The following is a 17,471-nucleotide window of genomic DNA, read 5'->3' on the forward strand; positions in this document are numbered from 1 at the left end:
GGAGCTGGAACCAACTTCCAAGAGAAGTGGTGCTGGCTCCTACCCTGGGGGGCCTTTAAGAGGAGGCTTGATGCCGACCTGGCTGAAGTCATTTGAGCCCAGTTTTTCTCTGCCCAGGCGGGGGGTCGGACTTGCAGATCTACAAGGTTCCTTCCAACCTGACTTCTGTGATTCTATGACACTTCCAAGGCAAGTTGTGCTGGCTCCTACTCTGGTGGTCTTTAAGAACAGGCTTGATGCCGACCTGGCTGAAGTCATTTGAGCCCAGTTTTTCTCTGCCCAGGCGGGGGGTCGGACTTGCAGATCTACAAGGTCTCTTCCAACCTGACTTCTGTGATTCTGTGACAATGCAAAGGCACGCTTGGGGGACTTGTAGCAAGGCTTTCTCTTAATGTAAGGGCTCTTTAGTTGGAATTGATGGGAAAGAAGAAGGAAGTTGGGTGCATTGCTTGATCACAGGATGACTGAGCCAACAGTGTGATGCATATACAAGAAAGTCCAACACTGTCCTCAAAGGCATAATGGCACTTGCACACCCTGGGCAGCCTCAGTGGCTGCGCGGCTGGTGGTGCGGCCATGCTAGTAGCATAACTGCTGCTATTTTTACAGCTCCCCTCTCTCTGCCAATGTTGATGCCCCCATCGTCTCCCCTTCGCTACTCTACTGATCATCCTAGAATATATTTAGTCTCCAGCAGGGAAGCACTAATGGCACTGTACCGGGCACTGGTGAGGTCTTGTCTGGAGTACTGTGTGCATTTCCAGGTGGATTCAAAACCAGCACATCAGTTTTTCTGTAGCATTGCATGATACAGACGCCTGTAGTGGTACAGACTGGCTTCAGTGATCCAGGTAGCTCCCTCCAGTCCAACATGGCTATATTTCCCGGTACTCCCAAGTGTTGTTCATCTCTTGGATCCTTTTTCATATGTGGATTGGAGCTCCTCAGGGCAGAGGCTGGTTTTGTTCTGTCTGTTCAGTCAGGCCTGGTGTACGAGTCTGATTCCTAGGTGCTACAGTCAGACAAATAATGAATAATAAACCATTTTGTTACGTTCCTTTAATACTGAAAGCCATTACACAGCCTTGCTGCTCACCTTCTGTGGAGCTGGAGGCAGATGCCTTGGAATAGGGAACTTGTCTAGGCCTGAACTCCAGAGACGTGTATAGCGCAGCAGGATTAACTTCTTTATTCCTTACGACCTGTAGTGATTGGGATGGGAGGTCTGGGTAGAGAAGAGAAATTGCATCGTCAGATAAACCCAACTGGATATGGATGAACAGAAAGTGTCTCTTTTCACTGGGACAGTTCCAGCCAAGAGCTGAAATTTCAGTTTCCTTTAATTTATCAAGCAAATGGTCCAGGAGTGTTAGATGCTGGTGGTCTCCCCTTGACCTTTACCCTCAGACTGAACAGGTTTCAGCGTTTGATGGGAAGTTGTGGGCGCTTCAGTTCATGTTGAGTTTTGAAGATGGCAGGAAGACTATAAGACTATAACGTAAGAATATAAGAAGTGCCACGCTGGGTCAGACCAGAGGTCCTCCTTGCCCGTATCCCAACCATTCTGTTCAGTAACCAGTAACAGATCTATCATCCTTGAATGTATCCCGTCCCTTTTTGAACCTGGCCGAGCTGTCTGCCACTAGCGTTGACGTAGTGTGCAGGTCTTCCCCATGAAGCTTTTATCTCTGCAGGTTTGCTCCTGTATCCTGCACATGCTACGCATGACAGTGTGTAATACCTTCACCTATGGTGACAGATGGCCACTAAAGACTTGCCTTAAATCACTGATGAAGAAATGCATTTAGTTAAACTTTGTATTCTAAAAACCCCCACCTGTTTGGGTGGATTCAGTTCATTAGAGAAAAAGGAGAAAGCCTCAGGTTTTTGAGTTATCCATGAGTCCTGCCAAGCAGAGAGGATCTGGTAATGTATTAAATTTGTCTTACAGGTTGTATGGGTTGTAGCTGTGTTGGCCTAAGGACATAGGCAGACAAGGTACTTTGGGTAAATCTGGTATCTTGTATTAGTTGGAAAAAGTCGTCTTGCAAAAATGAATTGCAAAGAAGTTTGAAAAAGCTTGCAAAGAAGAATTTTTCCAACTATGAGTTGGTCTAATAAAAGATATCAGATTTACCCAAAGACTGTTGTTGTCTAGCCGGTTGATGCAGTAAAGGTGATGCCGCTTGACTTCGCTGGGAGAACGACTGACTGTGGAATCTTCTGAATAAAGACTTAATTTGGGATCTGTTTTGTCAGTGGAAAAAGATGACCTCCCCTGCTCTGCCCATTAGAAGCCTGCATTTCACTAGGCAGCAGTTCTCTGTGGCTGGTCTAGTGTGCATTGCGACCCTTGAATGGATTTTAAATTCTTCTGTGAAGAATGCCAAGTAGAAAGTGACCCCCTGTAATGTTTTAGAACTATTTTAGGGGAAAAAGTAGTTCAAATAGCTCCAAAATTCAGTTTTGCTTTAGTCCCAATATACAGTGGATCTTCAGTAGCATGGTGCAGTGGGCATCCTGTGGCCCTGGTTGCTCTGGGTTTGAGGCAGGCAGGGCTAGGTGATGGACTTGAAGGCTACAAAGGACAGTTGGATCTAGTCTGATTTTTCCTCCAGATTGCAGGCTGCTAAGCGTCACCCAGCGATAGTGACCTCTGCCTCTTCCTGTGACTGCTAGCCAGTTACGCATAAATTGTCATCCTGAATCTGCTTGGATACAAGAGTCCCTCACTGGTTGAGGCTATGTTTACGATCCATAATTAAGCAAGTATCTGGACACGCGTTTAGATACAGGAACTAGGGTAGTTCCCATGTTTATGTAGTCTTTTGTTCTGAAATGACTAGCAGCTAGAGTCTAAATATGGGGATGTTCACTGCTCTGCGAGACCAATGTTGGGAGAGTTTGCATGTCTGAGACATGGTTGACTTTGGTCAGCCTACGGGGGTAGTTAAGCTAGTCTGCCTTCAAAAAGTCAAGTCTTGTTCAAAAATACTATGTATGGAAAGTACGTTAATCTTAAGGTTGCAGAGTCTAGGACTGAAAAGCTAAGGTCTGAGTGAAGGTTGCCTGTGCCAACTGTAATTTGGCTCCCTGAGGTCTGTGCATTATAATGTAGTCTTTAATTATCTGATCGCTCACCTAGTTATTTCCAAAGGACTCGTGCCTCGTTCAGTTCTTGGCATAAACAGTCCTCAGCTAAACAGCTGTTCAGGTCTCTCTACTTGCTGTTCGCAATGTGGCGCCCCATTTGAGTGCATCAACCTTGCTCTGAGGACACAGTTATGAATTTCCTCCCAAATCTTCCATAGCATTCATCACCACCGTATAAGAACCTGTTATTCATTTCACAACAATCCTGTGATGGGAAAGAATAATCTTTTCCCTACTTTGCAGAGGCAGAGCTGAGGCATGGTCAGAAAGTCGAGCACTTCCACTAATTTTGGATGTTCAGTTTGCAACATGGGTCAGACTTCATAGTCCTGTAGCAATCTGCTGCTCTTGGGTTCTGAGCATAGCTCCCATTGACTGCGTTCACATTTGAGTACTCGGCCCTTCTGCGCACCAGATGCTAGGCTTTCAAGTTGAGCCTCCACAAAATGAGTAATGTGCAGTTAGTGACCACCTGTGAAAAACATGGTTAAAAGGACTTGCCTGGCATCACATGGGAACTCTGTGGAGGCGACAGGTTTAAAATCCAGTTCTTCAAAACAAAGGCATGAGGCTATCTTTTTTTCCCAATCCACTGGATATGACCATGGGTTTTTTTCCCCCGCTGTTCCTCTCACTTGCAACCTCCAGGATTTAAGATCTCAGAAGTTGTGATTCAGAGGTCGTGCCCCTTGCTCCCGTGCTTAGTAGCTACCGATGTCACTTTCCTTCAAGAATATGTCTAATCCCTTTTTGAATCTGACTAAATTTTGGCTGAATCCCAGGTTGCACAAGCAACTGGACTTCTCCAGTGTCCTCACTTGAAAGCTTGATTTTTTTGTGACCTTAACCATGTTTTTTCTATGTCCTTTTTGGTGTGAACTTGCTAGGTTTAATCCTCTCCCCCCCCAGATTCTAATGTAATATGACATCCACTTGGGTAAGCCGGGGGGCTGGGTTAGAGGTACCTCTACAACTTGTTGAGACTAAGAAATCTTGGGTTTTGTTCCAGGTTCTAAAATTGTGGTGTAAGAATCATAGAAAAGCAGGGCTGGAAGGGACCGTGGGAGGTCATCTAATCCAGCAGTCAGCAACCTCTTAAGGCTGCTGGACAGATTGACAGTTCGGTTTGGAGGTGGACAGGTGGGTGCTAGGACCCAGCCACAAGGTTACTTTCTCTGCAGTGCCATTGGGAGAGTGCTCTCTGCTGGCGTTTTTTTTTTTGTGGCAGTATGGGAAAGTGACTTCTACTAAAGCTTCCCCACAAGTGAAGTCCTATGTCCACAGACCTCGTCAGATGGCACTGTGGGCTGGATGTAGCTGTCAGCTGTAGGTTGGCAATCCCTAATCTGATCCAATTCCCTCATCAAGGCAAGATCATCACAGTCTCAAGCATCCTTCTAGCCTGTTCCCAACAAGACTGCACAGACAAGTCTATCGCACAACTACAAGACAGAGCCCAAAACATCAAAAACAGCCTTGCAGGTAGAGCAGGGGGACAGGTCCACTGTCACTGTCCTGCTGCTGCAAGGACTGCAAGTAGTGCATTCGTGGAAAAGGACCAGTCCCCCCTGCAGTGCTACAGAGGAAGGCAAAAGCCCCTAGAGTTCATGACTTTAGCCTCTTCTCTTCTAGTCCTGGCCTTGCTTCAATCCTATTCTCCTTGCCTACCAAGTCTTTGTATACCCTCCCTACCCCGATTTCCTCTCCCTGCCTACCCAGTCCCAATCTTTTTCCCTCCCTTCAAAACTTGATGGGATTCAGGTCCCATCACTGCTCTCATTGCTCTCACTAGTTCCAGGCCTCTTTTGTCTAATGAGTCCCAATTTCAGTTGCCCTTTCCTCCAGTTTCCATCTCACCAGTCTCCTTGTCCTGGTTTTCTCCTTCCCTTTCCACCTGGTGTCAGTTGTGTTCCTTCTTTGTTTGAACTGAGTGGCTTCCTTCTCCATATGGCCTGGATTCTAGAAGAAGGATCCTAGAGCCCAGCTGTTCACAGGTGAAGTCTGTGGCTAAGTACAGACAGTCTAAAAGCCCAAGGCTGAAGCAATTCAGTCTTCTCAGGCTAGCCTAAACTGCGTAGATTGAACCCATGAGCAAGTAAAAAGACATCCACTTTTCGTTCCGGAAATGGCCAGGCCAGAAACCAGAGGGCGCTAGAGCACACCGCCCTGCTGGGTGGAGTAGACAGCTTGGGCCAAGGCTAGCCTGCCCACCCTGCAAAGGGGTGGAGGGAGTATACAGGGTAGGTGCAAAGCATCCTGGGATGCTGGGGGACTGTGAGCTAACTTGAGCCTGGAGGGAATCTGGGACAGAAGTTCACTAAAGCAATTTAACCTAAATCAGTTAAGTCTGATACTGCATTCATCCCAAGTTTATCTTAAACCAGTTTCATCCACTTTGAAAGTGCTGAAGTTCTGTTGTGTTACAGATTTGAACCGGTTTCCAATCACTTATACCGGTTTATGTGCAATTTGTGTCCCTGGTCTGTCACTGGGCTGGGGGGAGATTTGGTTTTCACACTAGGCACTGGTGCACACGCAGTCCTGTTGCACACGGGAGCTGGAAAGGGAAGGACTGAGTTCACTGCTTTGTGGTGGCATGTACAGAGACTTGTAAGCAGTACTCGCCGACAGATCTGACCATGCTCACTGATTGTCTGGGAGTTGAGCAAAGGGTTTTCTGAGCATGTGTGCAGTGCAGGCTTTCAGCGGTTTATAGCGTGGCTTTTTTTGAGCAGATTTTTATGGAGAGGGTGAAAGTGAACATCCCTGACCTGAAGGTCTCCCCTGCCAAATGTCAGGTCCATTCTCCACAGCATACACTAGAGATTTTTTGGAGAAAAGGTCACCAGCATTTTAGCATCAGCAAAGTGTATTTTTTTTCCCTTAGCCTCGCTCTCAGAAATGGCTGGACTGTTTGGGCTGGTATTAAAAAATAAATACAAATAAATCTGCTGGAGGCAGACGCTCAGCATGTCAAACCCTCACTGTAAGCCATTACATTTAGCTAAATTATAACCAACCAAAACACAGGGTTGTGTAATAGGAAGTGTCAGGCAGCCTTAAAAGGGACACTGACCCCTTTCTTGAATAAGCAGGAACCAAATTTGCTCTTTTCCCTTGGAGCTGATGATATATGTCCAAGGTTGTAATAAAGACAGTGACAAACCTAGAGACAAGTGTTTAAAACTTTAACAAAACGTGCCTTGTGGACTTTCCCTAGTGCTCTGTGATAGTCAAATCAGTGTCAGGGTTGCACCAGCCATTGGGGCACCTTTGATGTGGGCATGTAACAAGAAGGCCCGGGCCGGTCCCCTTACCAACACCATCTTGCAGGGTGCTGTGGGCAGACGAAGAGAAGCAAGACCTAGGGCAAGCTGGACCACCAGCATCAAAGCCTGGACATAATTAAAACTGACTGATTGTACAAGGATTGCAAAAGACCAGGAAGAATGGAGAAAAGCTCTGCCCCAGTGGTGCTAGTCAAAATAGCTTGCAGATTGTTTTCCAGAAAGCTCATTTTCTAGGGGGTGAGAGACCACAGCAGACTGCAGGGCCCTGAACTGAAATTTAAATTTCCATTCATCCAGATTTACTTCCAGATTAGTGAATGGATGTGTTCGGGGACAAGAAGGATGAAAGTACAGCATCCCCCAGTCTGCTCCCCTTGCAGTAGCTGCGTGGGTTATCCCCTTGTTAACATTATCAGTTCCTGCATTATAGAAGTCAGGTTGTCTGTGCAGCGTGTCGCTCGGCTGAATGTCCTTTTCGCTCTCCTTCAAGCCCCCCTCTCGCCTCCCCAGCAGGGAGAAATTGGATTCTCTGTGATGAATCAGCTGAGCTGAATTGTTTCACCATCAGCAAACTCGGTGGCAAGCAGGAGCTGGAGGAGACAAAGGAAGAATTCTGTTTGCGGGAAAGGGGCCCTGTCCATCGGTAGCTTTGAACAAAATGTCCTTAGGACACCTTTTGCTGTTCTGTTTTTGAAAGGGTTCCCTCAGCTATTCTAATGGACAGTGAACAAATTTGATAAAGAAAAGCTGCCAAATCTTAATTCCTTGTAAGTAGCCAACCTTCCCAGGCAGTGCTGTGTTCAGTATTGGGAAAAGAGCAGCCTGGTAATTAAACGTTGAATGAAAGCAAACGTACTGATGAGCAAATCGGGTGGTTAATTAAATGGAAGGAGGAGAGTGCAAAACAAAAATGCCCTTTGAAAGGCCTGTAAGGCACTGTACCTCAGTACCCACAGAGGTTATACTGGGAGAGGGGGACGTGAACAGATGCTTTACCGGCGGTTGCAACCTTGTCTACGTCAAACCAGTATTGACATTTGGGGAGGCCCTGGCATTATCTCACAAGGAATTACAGTGCAGAGGTTTTACCTTTAACTTGTTTTTAGGGTTCTGCCCCCATTTTTTGTCTTGGCTGTCACTTGAGTCCATCTTGGTTGCAGTGAGATTGGCTTATAGTATTTTTCAGTTAGGCAGTCCAGTGCGTCCTTAGGCATGAAATACTCTGCCACGTCTGTAAGAATTCTCTTGCGTTGCTTCGATCCTCAAAAGCAGGACGGCGCTGTCGACAAGTTGATGAGACTTTCAAATGAATCTAAGTAGGATTCAGCCGGGTCTGAACAAGCAGCTTCAGGCTGATTCACGGAGCGTTCAAATGCTCTCATCAGACAAGAGGTTTAATGTTGCTGCTGAATTAACTGAAACATTAAGCAGCTGACATTGCATGAAGGTAATTTGATTGGTGGGGGATCACCTTGGGGTATCTGCTGGCTGGGGACTGTAAGATGATTTGCAACACGTATTTCAACAAAGGTCATGATTTTATACAAATCCAGATAAATAAAGCTCTCTCCAGACATAAGTTCCAAGACGCAAAATCCTCTTGGAGAGTTAGCTTTAGCCAACTAATGGACAGAAATTTGCTCCTCAAATCCCAGAACTACTGATAATAATTACTTCCTGCAGTGTTGCCTGCAGCAAAGGCTGACAAATTAGGGAAATATCATAATGGATTATTGAACTCCGGTAGAGAAAAAGTTACTTGTGTGCACAGATTAGTTACCAAACATAAATGGGTTGTCAGAATATGGCAGCTTGAGTTGGTTCTTGATTTTGGCCATAATTCTTCAATTAAAAGAAAAAATAGTGCTAGATTTTCTTTGGAAATATTTTTGTGTGCGCCTTCAGGACTGTGCAGCTCTTAGCATTGTTTGGAGGATAGGACATGAAAAGTCAAGTACGATGCAAGAAAAATGTCCTCTCTGTTAGCATGGAGTAGTAGAACCGTTAACCATTGTGTAACGAGAAGTATCAGACAAAGAAGCAGGTAAGACGTTCGGAGTGTTTGGGTGAGCAAAATATTGCGTTGGTAGGTTGCGATTTCAGAGTTTTTGCCTCTAAAACAGACAAGCCGGGCAATGTAGAAGGTAGGATGTAATCCTCAGAAGACCTTAGGAAGCGATCATTTTGCTGTTAGACTTTCCATACCTCTTTCACCAAGTCAGCTGTGGGGTGGTAGCCTATCAGTCTGTGTATTTATTAAATAAAAAACACCCAGTAGGGATATTCTGTATCTTAATTTCCATCTGACGTGGGAATGAAACAATCAGCTTGCAGCAAGACAGTTGTATGAACCATGAGATTTCTGGACTTCAAGTATCAAAGGAAGCGCAGCAGTAAAATACTCCATAGCAGTGTGGTAGTGATTCAGAGTTTTTCTCCTAGTTCCAATATTTTAAAATTTGTCTTTAGCCAAGTAGGTTTTACACTTTTTGATGTATTGCAGAGTGTGCATTGCAGCAACTCATTAAGACACCGGAGGATTTGAAGTAGTTTTAGACTAAGTTAAAAGGTTTACAGAGAAATGTCCTTAGGCTTTTCTTATTTCTTGCTTTATACTTTCATTTAATTGGGGGCCGCTGTTTGCCTTTTTCAGTAGCATGCGGACAGAGCTTTCAGACCCTGCTCGTGGAAGGGTACAGAAAAATGTTTATTACGTTTATTGTCCCTGTTTGAGAAATGCGGGCATGGGAGACGACTGGTAATTTAATAACTTGGCGGAACTAGAACAACGTAGAGAATAAAAAATTACAGCAAAAATCCTGGCAACCCTTGACTTACAACTCGGCAACCCATTAATTAAAGCTTTAAGTAGTGTGAAACACTCAATACCCAAGCATGATATCTCCAGTGACTTCTCTACTAACGAGTATCTGCAGTGTCTCTTGCATGTCTGAACAGCATTTTGTCTTTCCTACTTTCTCTCGCTAACCTTGGCTGCTGTAGGAGTCGTGTTCCTTTGGCTCCTGGGAATGGCCCGTGTTCAGAGCCCTGTGGATAGTTGCTGCATCTTGCGATGCAAGAGGAGCTGAAGTGAATGAAAAGTAGAAGCAGTATCACTAGTGTAAACCTAAGAGGGGCGGTGTGAAGCTATTTTTATATTGATGGATAATAGCCACATGTTAAGGACTGAAAGAACAGACTATGGAAGCATCCTGCACATGATATTTATGGAGGGTTTTCTTAGTCGTTGACACACGTGGCTCTTCCTTCCATCGGCGCTTTCACAGAATCCTAGAAAATTCAGGTTTAAGGGAACTTGGGGGGGTCCCATCTAGTCCAACCCCCTGCTCCAAGCAGGACCAGCCCCAACTACGTCATCCCAGCCAAGGCTTTGTTTAGCCAGGTCTTCAAAACTTTTAAGGACGGAGATTTTGCAACCTCTCTAGGTAACCTTTCCTTCCCCAGTTGAACCACTTGGGTACCTGGGAAATCTTTGAACTCTGGAGAGGCTTTGTAGTGATAGTCTCTTCCACTGCAGTGGGAAGCTCTTCTCAAAAATCAGTCCTAGTTCCCAAGAGCCTTTCCAGGAGCAGCCACCATATAACCTCCTCTGGCATTGTACTGGCATTTTCAAATAAGAATTTCAAAATAATTTATACATTGCTTAAAATAATCTTTTCTCTCTCTCTTGTCAGCAAAACCAGAAGAGATCAAATCAGTGGAGACTGTGACAGGGAGTGACATCACAGCTCCTCCTAACAAAGAGCTTCCCCCAAGTCCTGAGAAGAAGACCAAGGTTGGTATCAATTTGGACCATTTCTGCCTCACACTGATTTGAGTTCCCTGCTTTTTCTCTGCTTCTCAAGCCGTGACAACGAAGTTCTGTTTTCTGAGCCAGAGCCCGCATTGCTAGAACACTGAACGGTGCCGTTAGAGACGAACCACCCTGCAGTAAACCTGACTGGAACCAGATTTAATTCGGCAAATTTATGCTAAACTTAATGCACGTTAGGTGCTATCTGTATTGAATCCACAAACGAATATTCTTGAAGTATTCTGAAAATTCATATTTTGATAGCTTGAGGAAATGATTGCAGAGCCTTGCAGAGGCTGGCCTCTGTGCTCAGACTCTGGTGCTCTGTTATGCTCAGTGTTGTACAAAGGATCAGTGATGGGACCTGCTTCAGGATGCTTCCAGCCTTTAGCTGAATGTGAAGCAGAACTCAAGAGATTCATATTCTTGATCCTGCTGAAATCAGTAATCAATTAGCTCCGTGCATACCACTAGGCAGCAATGCCCAGTGCTTTTGTTGAGCATAGGCCTGCAGGCCAAGAACTCATACATGCCCATTCTCACCCTGTTGCTGACTATGTTGCCTTGGACATTTCCGGGCTACATCCTGTATCCACTGAATTCAGTGGTGCAACTCCAGTGGATCAGGATTTGGCCCCATCTTCCTGTTTCTTGTCTGTAATGCAGCTAGTCTGCTACTTCCTGTCATTCTTTTATTATGCTCAGAAAACGGAATGTAATTTTTATTTTGTTTCCTCTTGATGGCATTTTCTGTTCCTGGCTGCTTGACATTTTTGTTTACAATGAGCTGTTTTCTTTTTCTTTTTTGTCTGTTTTGTGTTTTCCATTGGATGTTGCTTTTTGTCAAATGTAAAGCCTTCAGCATCCACACCATCAACAAAGCCCGCCGCAGAAAAGGCCAGGCCTCTGTCCGCTACCAGCCCCAAGCGGCCAGCTTCCACTACGCCTGGCCAAAACAAAAAATCCACCAGTCCTACCACAGGCCCTGCTGCGGCCACTCCCAAACGCCCGGCCACCGGTACCCCGCGGCCCTCCACTTTAACTGCAAAAGACACTAAACCAAAGGTAAGAAGCATTTTGCTGTCCTAGGAAAGCTCCTAGGCCACCAGCTAAATAAACCTGTCTTACCTGACAGGCAAACAAAAGTAGTGCAATTCCAGAGAGAATGGAGCAATCAGATGAATGCCCTGCTTGGTTCTGCACAAGCTGGCATGGTCAGCCTGGGTGGCTCTGATCAGTCAAGGCCTAAATACTTTATTGTACATGTGGTGACATGCAGGGATAGGCAGAGGAAATGTTCTGCTTTTACAGAAGTTGTTCTCGTGAGCTACCCAGAGGTACTTTCAGGACTCTCTTTTTTTTTATTATTATTTTTTTTTTCTGTAAGTGAATCTGTTCTGTGTTACTCACCTTGGAGTACAGCTGAGTATGTGGCAGGGACTTGGTAATACTGAACTGAGAACTGAATGTGGGTGTTAAACACCATATTCTATAAAAAGAGCTGGAACGATGAGTTGGCAAGAAGGACTCAGAACCAGGAGGTAAATGAGACCATTGGAGAAAAGTGCTAGGGAATAGAGAGCTGCAGTCTAGGCGAGACAAAGAAGAAACTGTTTACCCTAGTTAGTTAATGAGTTGGATTTACAGCATGGGCAAGCCATCTGAAATATGTTATAGAATCCATGTGTAAACAGCTAACTGGAGGAAGCTGCTGAAAAGGTTATGGAAGTCTGCAGTTGCTAGATGTATTTCAAGGCAAAGGCTAAGGATCTAGACGTACAATATATTAGGCGATAGAAAAGGGCAGAGCTTTCCTGCATGCCAGTCACCCAAAGAATCCTTCTTTTGGGCAATGTTGAAGAATGGAAGTGGCCTAGATGTCTAAGGTCCTTGCTACACATTACATGTATTACATAATTAACTGGTTAATCACACAATACATTTAGATCAGCCACATATGCAAAATAGTGTATTTACTCAAATATAAGACTAGGCTCTTTCCCTGGATGTACCCCTGGTCAACATGGAGGGAAAAGCCCCTTGTCTTACATTTACATACAAAGAATCCACATTAAACACATCACTTGATCTTTGATCCACTGCTAAAAGAAGCATGAAACTGATTAAATGCAGCCAACACTGAGTACAGCTATAAAACACATGGCCTGTAGGAGCCCATGGGAACCTGCCACTCTTTTAAATTTTTGTGTCTTGGGCCTTGGTTCTGACTTCGCTTGTCGACTGGCTGCCAGGGGACTCCCTGCTTCTGGATTGGCCACTGGGGAGGTACACTGACCAAAAAAAGTTGAAAACCCCTGATTTAAGTCTGTGTGGCACTACAAGGATTGGTTAGTGCAGCCTGTCTGAATAAAACAATATGGTAGAGCCTAATGAGTTCAGTCCCCCTTAGTGGCTCACCATGACTTGAAGTTGGTACTGCATTAAATACATTTCAGTTTCTTCTTCACTTCTACAGCTGAGTTGTGCCTGTCTCTCCCATTTCCAACAATTCCTATTTTTTTTCTCCAGCCTTAAAAGTCTGGCAAATGTCACCAAATGGGTTCCCAAACAGTTCACTCAGAATCCCTCTGCCAGCCTTTTTCTCAGCATGTCACATATAATTAATGTGGCCCTGCCCTCTGTGAGGGGAAACTGGACCAGGTTGTCCTATGCTTCATCTGCATATAAATGTTTGGAGGATCCCAGGACTCATGACAAGAACACTCAGTACTAGTCATGAGTTGTGGCAGAGGGGCAGCAATTAGGACATGGATCCTTTTGTGGAGGGCAGGGGAAGGAGGTGTCTGGAGTACACGCACGTACTGAGTACTGCTGAGCTGTGGGGTCACTAGCTTGAAACGCTCTTGACTAGTGGGGCCAAGCCCAATCAACCATATTGTAAATCCATAAGCCTTTTGTCTTTGGGCTAATATCATGCATAATCTGTGTGCTCTCATTGTTTCTCAGCCATGTGACTAAGATCAAGTGAGATCAAGACCAAGCAAGACTGGGGGCATCTGAACCCCAAGGCCTCCAGGCCTGGGGCTTGCACATAGGCTGCCTACCTGGATTTGGGGAGTATCCAAAGCCCCACACCAATGGGTCTGGGAAGAAAGAGCCACACAGACTTGACAATTGAACTCTGCTCAGTCAAATCTTGCACCTTGACTACTGGGTTTTGCCCAATTGAATCTGGAGCTGATTTGGCCTTGGTGGGGAAAAAATTATTTAAAAAAAAAAAAGGTTTGTACTCTCTCAAGTGGGTGCTAACATGCTACTTAAGTGTGTTTTATAGAGTACCTGTGCTAAAACTTGCAGCAGTTTCAGAAAGAGTAAAATGCATCATTTCTGGGTGAACTGAGTCTATGGGCGTTATATGCAAATTGCTACAGCCATGTTTATTTCAAGGTCAGTCTTTTTCAGATTTGTTCCTCACTTCCATGTGCTCAGGGACAGCAGGGTCTGAGAATAAGCAGGCAGGAAGGGGCTGTGGAGGGTTAGCCAAAGGGGTTGCTTGATCTGCCATATTTATTTTTTCTGCTGTAGCACTGGGAGGGGGACAAATGCAAGGCAAAACTCCAAATTCTAGCTTTGTTTCCTGTTCCTAGAGTTACTACACCTGGAAAACTTTTATCAAATTTATACATTTTCCATGTATAGCATCTAATTATTGGGGGGTCATCTTATAATCAGGATCAAGTTGTATTCAAGTAAATATGGTAATTGTCACAAAATGGAACTTAGTCTCCTGCTACCAAAAGAGCCAACCAGCTATAAAGCTAGTGCATGAAAATCTGTAACAACTCAATAGCTGGTTTCTATCCAGCTTTTATTTGAGTGTGTAGCCAGGCCCCAGTGGTAGATAGCTCTTTCCCAGCATCTTCCCAAGCACTTTGAAGCATGTCCCAGCACCGCCCCACTTGGGAAAAGCAGCAGAAATAACCTGCCCTTCCCTTTCCTGATATATCTGAGGACTGTGTGCAGTCCTTCCAGTTCAAGTATCACTTCATGTCGTTTTGATAGTGCCTCAGTCCAGCTCGGGGTAGAGAACTGGAAGCCTGTTCTGGTTTCCTAACAGGGGTGTGTGACAACTGAGCCAGCTGCCAGCATGCTTTTTTTTTGTAGGGGACCAGGCCTGGTTTTAATTTAATCAGTGCACCTTTCCGAGTCTGAGTCTGTTACTGTAAATCAGACGGTTTGAGTGAAACAATTGAAAAATCTAATCGACATTCGGCTCTTCGCTTCAGACTGGAAAATAAAACTGTTAACTTCATCTCTCACAGCATCTATTAGACACTTACACGTTAATAAAAAATACATTACATTTAGATGCTTACATTTATATCCAATTTGAAGAGATATTTCTGTTTGTTTCAGTATCATGTGTAAATTTTTCATGCTCTAATGCAACAAAATTGAAAATGGCAAGAGCAGATTAAAATGATTTTTCAGCTGCTTTAACTTAATCTTTCCATTTCAACACTTCTGTTAAAGCTGTAACCGTCACACACAGTGGTCCAAATGATTTCATCTGAGTGTTTGGTCTTAAAGATCATTGTAAAAGGGGGAATATTTACTTGTTCCTTTGTCTGTCTGAGCAAAGTCCGTGTCTCTTGATGGAAATTTTGCCTGTTTGATAGGTAATTCTAGCTTTGTTTCCAGTTTCCATAGTTACTAGACTAAATTTATCATGATTATTGCACTCTTTCTAGTAGATTTTTAGGTAAGTCAGACTAGCACAGATGCACTAAGGATCTTAATCATGAGTTAGTGTCTTTTAAAAAAAATATTCTAAATCATTCCAAATTAATCCAAAGTAATTCCTTTTGATGTTGTAGTCAAACTTATCCCATCTATTTGGAGCACTAAAATAATGAGTAAATGCTCCATGATCAAGTATGCATGGTTCATTCCTTCTTAGAAAATGATTACATCTTTCCCTCATGCTTCGACTGTTGACAATCCGATTGATCGATTGTAGTGCACATTATCTGACAAATGCCCTTCTAGCCTAGAAAGAATTTTGTTCCTATAATTAAAAGCTTTTGCTTGCCAGTGGCAAGGAGTCCCGTACAGTTAGTGAAGTAAGAGCTGTGAGGGAGCAGCAGAGCTCATAGTACTCTGCACATCTAAATGCGCTACTCCTGGCCTTTGTGCAAAGGCATCTTGGGGAGATGGTTGGATACTAATGAAAGTCACCGTACATCACCCTCCCTGTCCCATGTATCCTGTGCTAGACCTGGTCACCCATATGTTTCTGCATCAGTTAGGATGTTTGTTTTCATAATTTCAGCACACATTTTTTTTAGTAGCAATTAGCTTCCGTATTTAAGAATGCAGGCCATTGTGCTTCAGCCCCTGAGAGAGAATCTGTTTCTCCAGACTCCATGTCTAGGTGGGTTGAAGGTACCATTTCTGGGCTTCAGTGTAGCCTTTGCTTTATCAGGTAGCGGAGGCAAAGAGCACAGAAAAGCGGACCTCGCTGTCAAAGCCAGCATCTGCTACAACACCTCGAACTAGTGTGAAGAGCACCCCTGCTGCACCCAGGACAACTGCAGCCTCACCAGTTACAACCACATCTAGCATGAAAAATACTTCTGTTTCCCCACCCAAGAGGCCAACGTGTAAGTATTGCCCGGTTGCATTTCTGTTGGATAATTCTTGTATTGAGGTTAGCCTGTGTAATGCAGCGCGCTCTCACAAACTGTAGTGCTGCCGACTGCACTGATGCTCCGCAGATGGCATGCTTTCACTTTTCTGGAGGCCTCAGCAGGTTTCTAAATGTAGGTTTAAAGGGTGCCAAAGTTGCAAATAAAACCATCAACACATGGCCACACACAGTGAGGTCTGCAACCAGATAGATGTGATTGCTCCAAGAGCAGAGAGCTGCCCCACTCACCTCAGTTGTGAACAAGTTTGAAGGCTTAATAGCAATTTAAACATCAGGACTTTTAGTATGCACACATGCAGGGTCATGTGGCTAGGAATAAGGACTGTAGGTCATAGGTGCAGGCCGGGGGCACGTGATTGTCAAAGCAGTGATGTTGAAAAGAACTTGGGGCTTCTGGTGGGCCTGAGCTCTCGGGGTACAGCTCTGGTTCAGGACCAACCCAGTTCTTAAATGTATAAGTGGGAAATAACCAGGAGAAACAGAGTTATAACTTCTGCCTACACTGCTAGTCAGACCATTATTGAAATACTGCATCCAGTTCTGGCAGCTGTTTTTGAAAGAACGTTGAAAAACTGGCAAGATTCAGAAAATAGCCACAAGAATGATTCATGGCCTGGAAACATGCCCCCTAGTCAGACTTAAGAAGCTAAGTCCATTTAGCTTACCTGGAAGAAGGCTGAGGTGATGTTTTGGACTACAAGGTAGACAGGTAGACCTTTATCTAGTCAACAAAGATATAATGAGATAAAATGACCAGAAGCTGAAGCTGTTCAAACTGAAGCCTGAAATCAGAGAAAGTAGTTGCCTATTTGCACAGCCTTTTAGGGACCTGATAGTCTCTGTCCCTAAGCCTTTAAATCAAGATGGGATGTGCTTTGAAGACAGGTGCAGTAGAGCACCCAAAAGATGTATACCTGATGCAGGATTCACTGGCTGAAACTTTAGGGCCTGTTTCTGGGAAGGCAGGCTGGTCCCTTCCAGCCTTAAATATTTGGTGACCCTGGAGTGCTTTTGTGGATGATCATTTTATAAGAAACATGTAGCTATTCTTGGAAGTATGAACAGAATCTGGAATGGTGAGTTGAACTCAAATAGAGGACCAGCACTTTTCTCCCAGTCCTTGAACTAAAAGGCGGAAGCCATTGGCTTTTCTTTCATCTGTCTGAGTTGTGGACAGGACCTAGCATCTTCTACGGATCCAGTTAAAAATTGTGAACAATAGCCAAGGGGTCAATAGTTGGTGATTTGATGCATGTATAACTAATGACTCCACTTCTTTGCATCTAAGGCAGAGAGCTGAGCTACAAGTCTCTCTGGTTTGAGTAATTAACTGACCTGTTAAAAAAAGTTATCACTTCAGTAATCAGATTCTTGCATGCATGTTTGCTTGGTTTAGATTTCATAGACATCAGGCCTGGAAAGGACCTCGGGAGATCGAGTCCAGCCCCCTGCCCAAAGGGCAGGAAGTCAGCTGGGGTCATAGGATCCCAGCAAGAGAAGCATCCAATTTGCTCTTGAAGGCGTTCAACGTGGGTGCTTGAAC

The 17,471-nt window shown here is 44.6% G+C and overlaps 1 protein-coding gene across 8 annotated transcripts in view; it reads left to right on the plus strand.

Annotated features, from left to right (window-relative positions):
* Window positions 1-17,471, plus strand: part of LOC109305793 (titin-like) — a 74,382-nt gene that overhangs the window by 36,160 nt on the left and 20,751 nt on the right. For 7 of the 8 annotated variants that reach the window (XM_019528923.1, XM_019528932.1, XM_019528949.1 and 4 more), the window contains exons 5-7: window positions 10,139-10,239; window positions 11,113-11,322; window positions 15,704-15,881. In XM_019528923.1, coding sequence (XP_019384468.1) covers window positions 10,139-10,239; window positions 11,113-11,322; window positions 15,704-15,881 — 489 coding nt within the window. The remainder of the gene's footprint in view (window positions 1-10,138; window positions 10,240-11,112; window positions 11,323-15,703; window positions 15,882-17,471) is intronic. The other variant, XM_019528941.1, reaches the window with a different exon arrangement.

Source organism: Crocodylus porosus, unplaced genomic scaffold (genome assembly GCF_001723895.1).
Source record: "Crocodylus porosus isolate Cpor-Errol unplaced genomic scaffold, CroPor_comp1, whole genome shotgun sequence".
Taxonomy (NCBI): Eukaryota; Metazoa; Chordata; order Crocodylia; family Crocodylidae; genus Crocodylus; species Crocodylus porosus.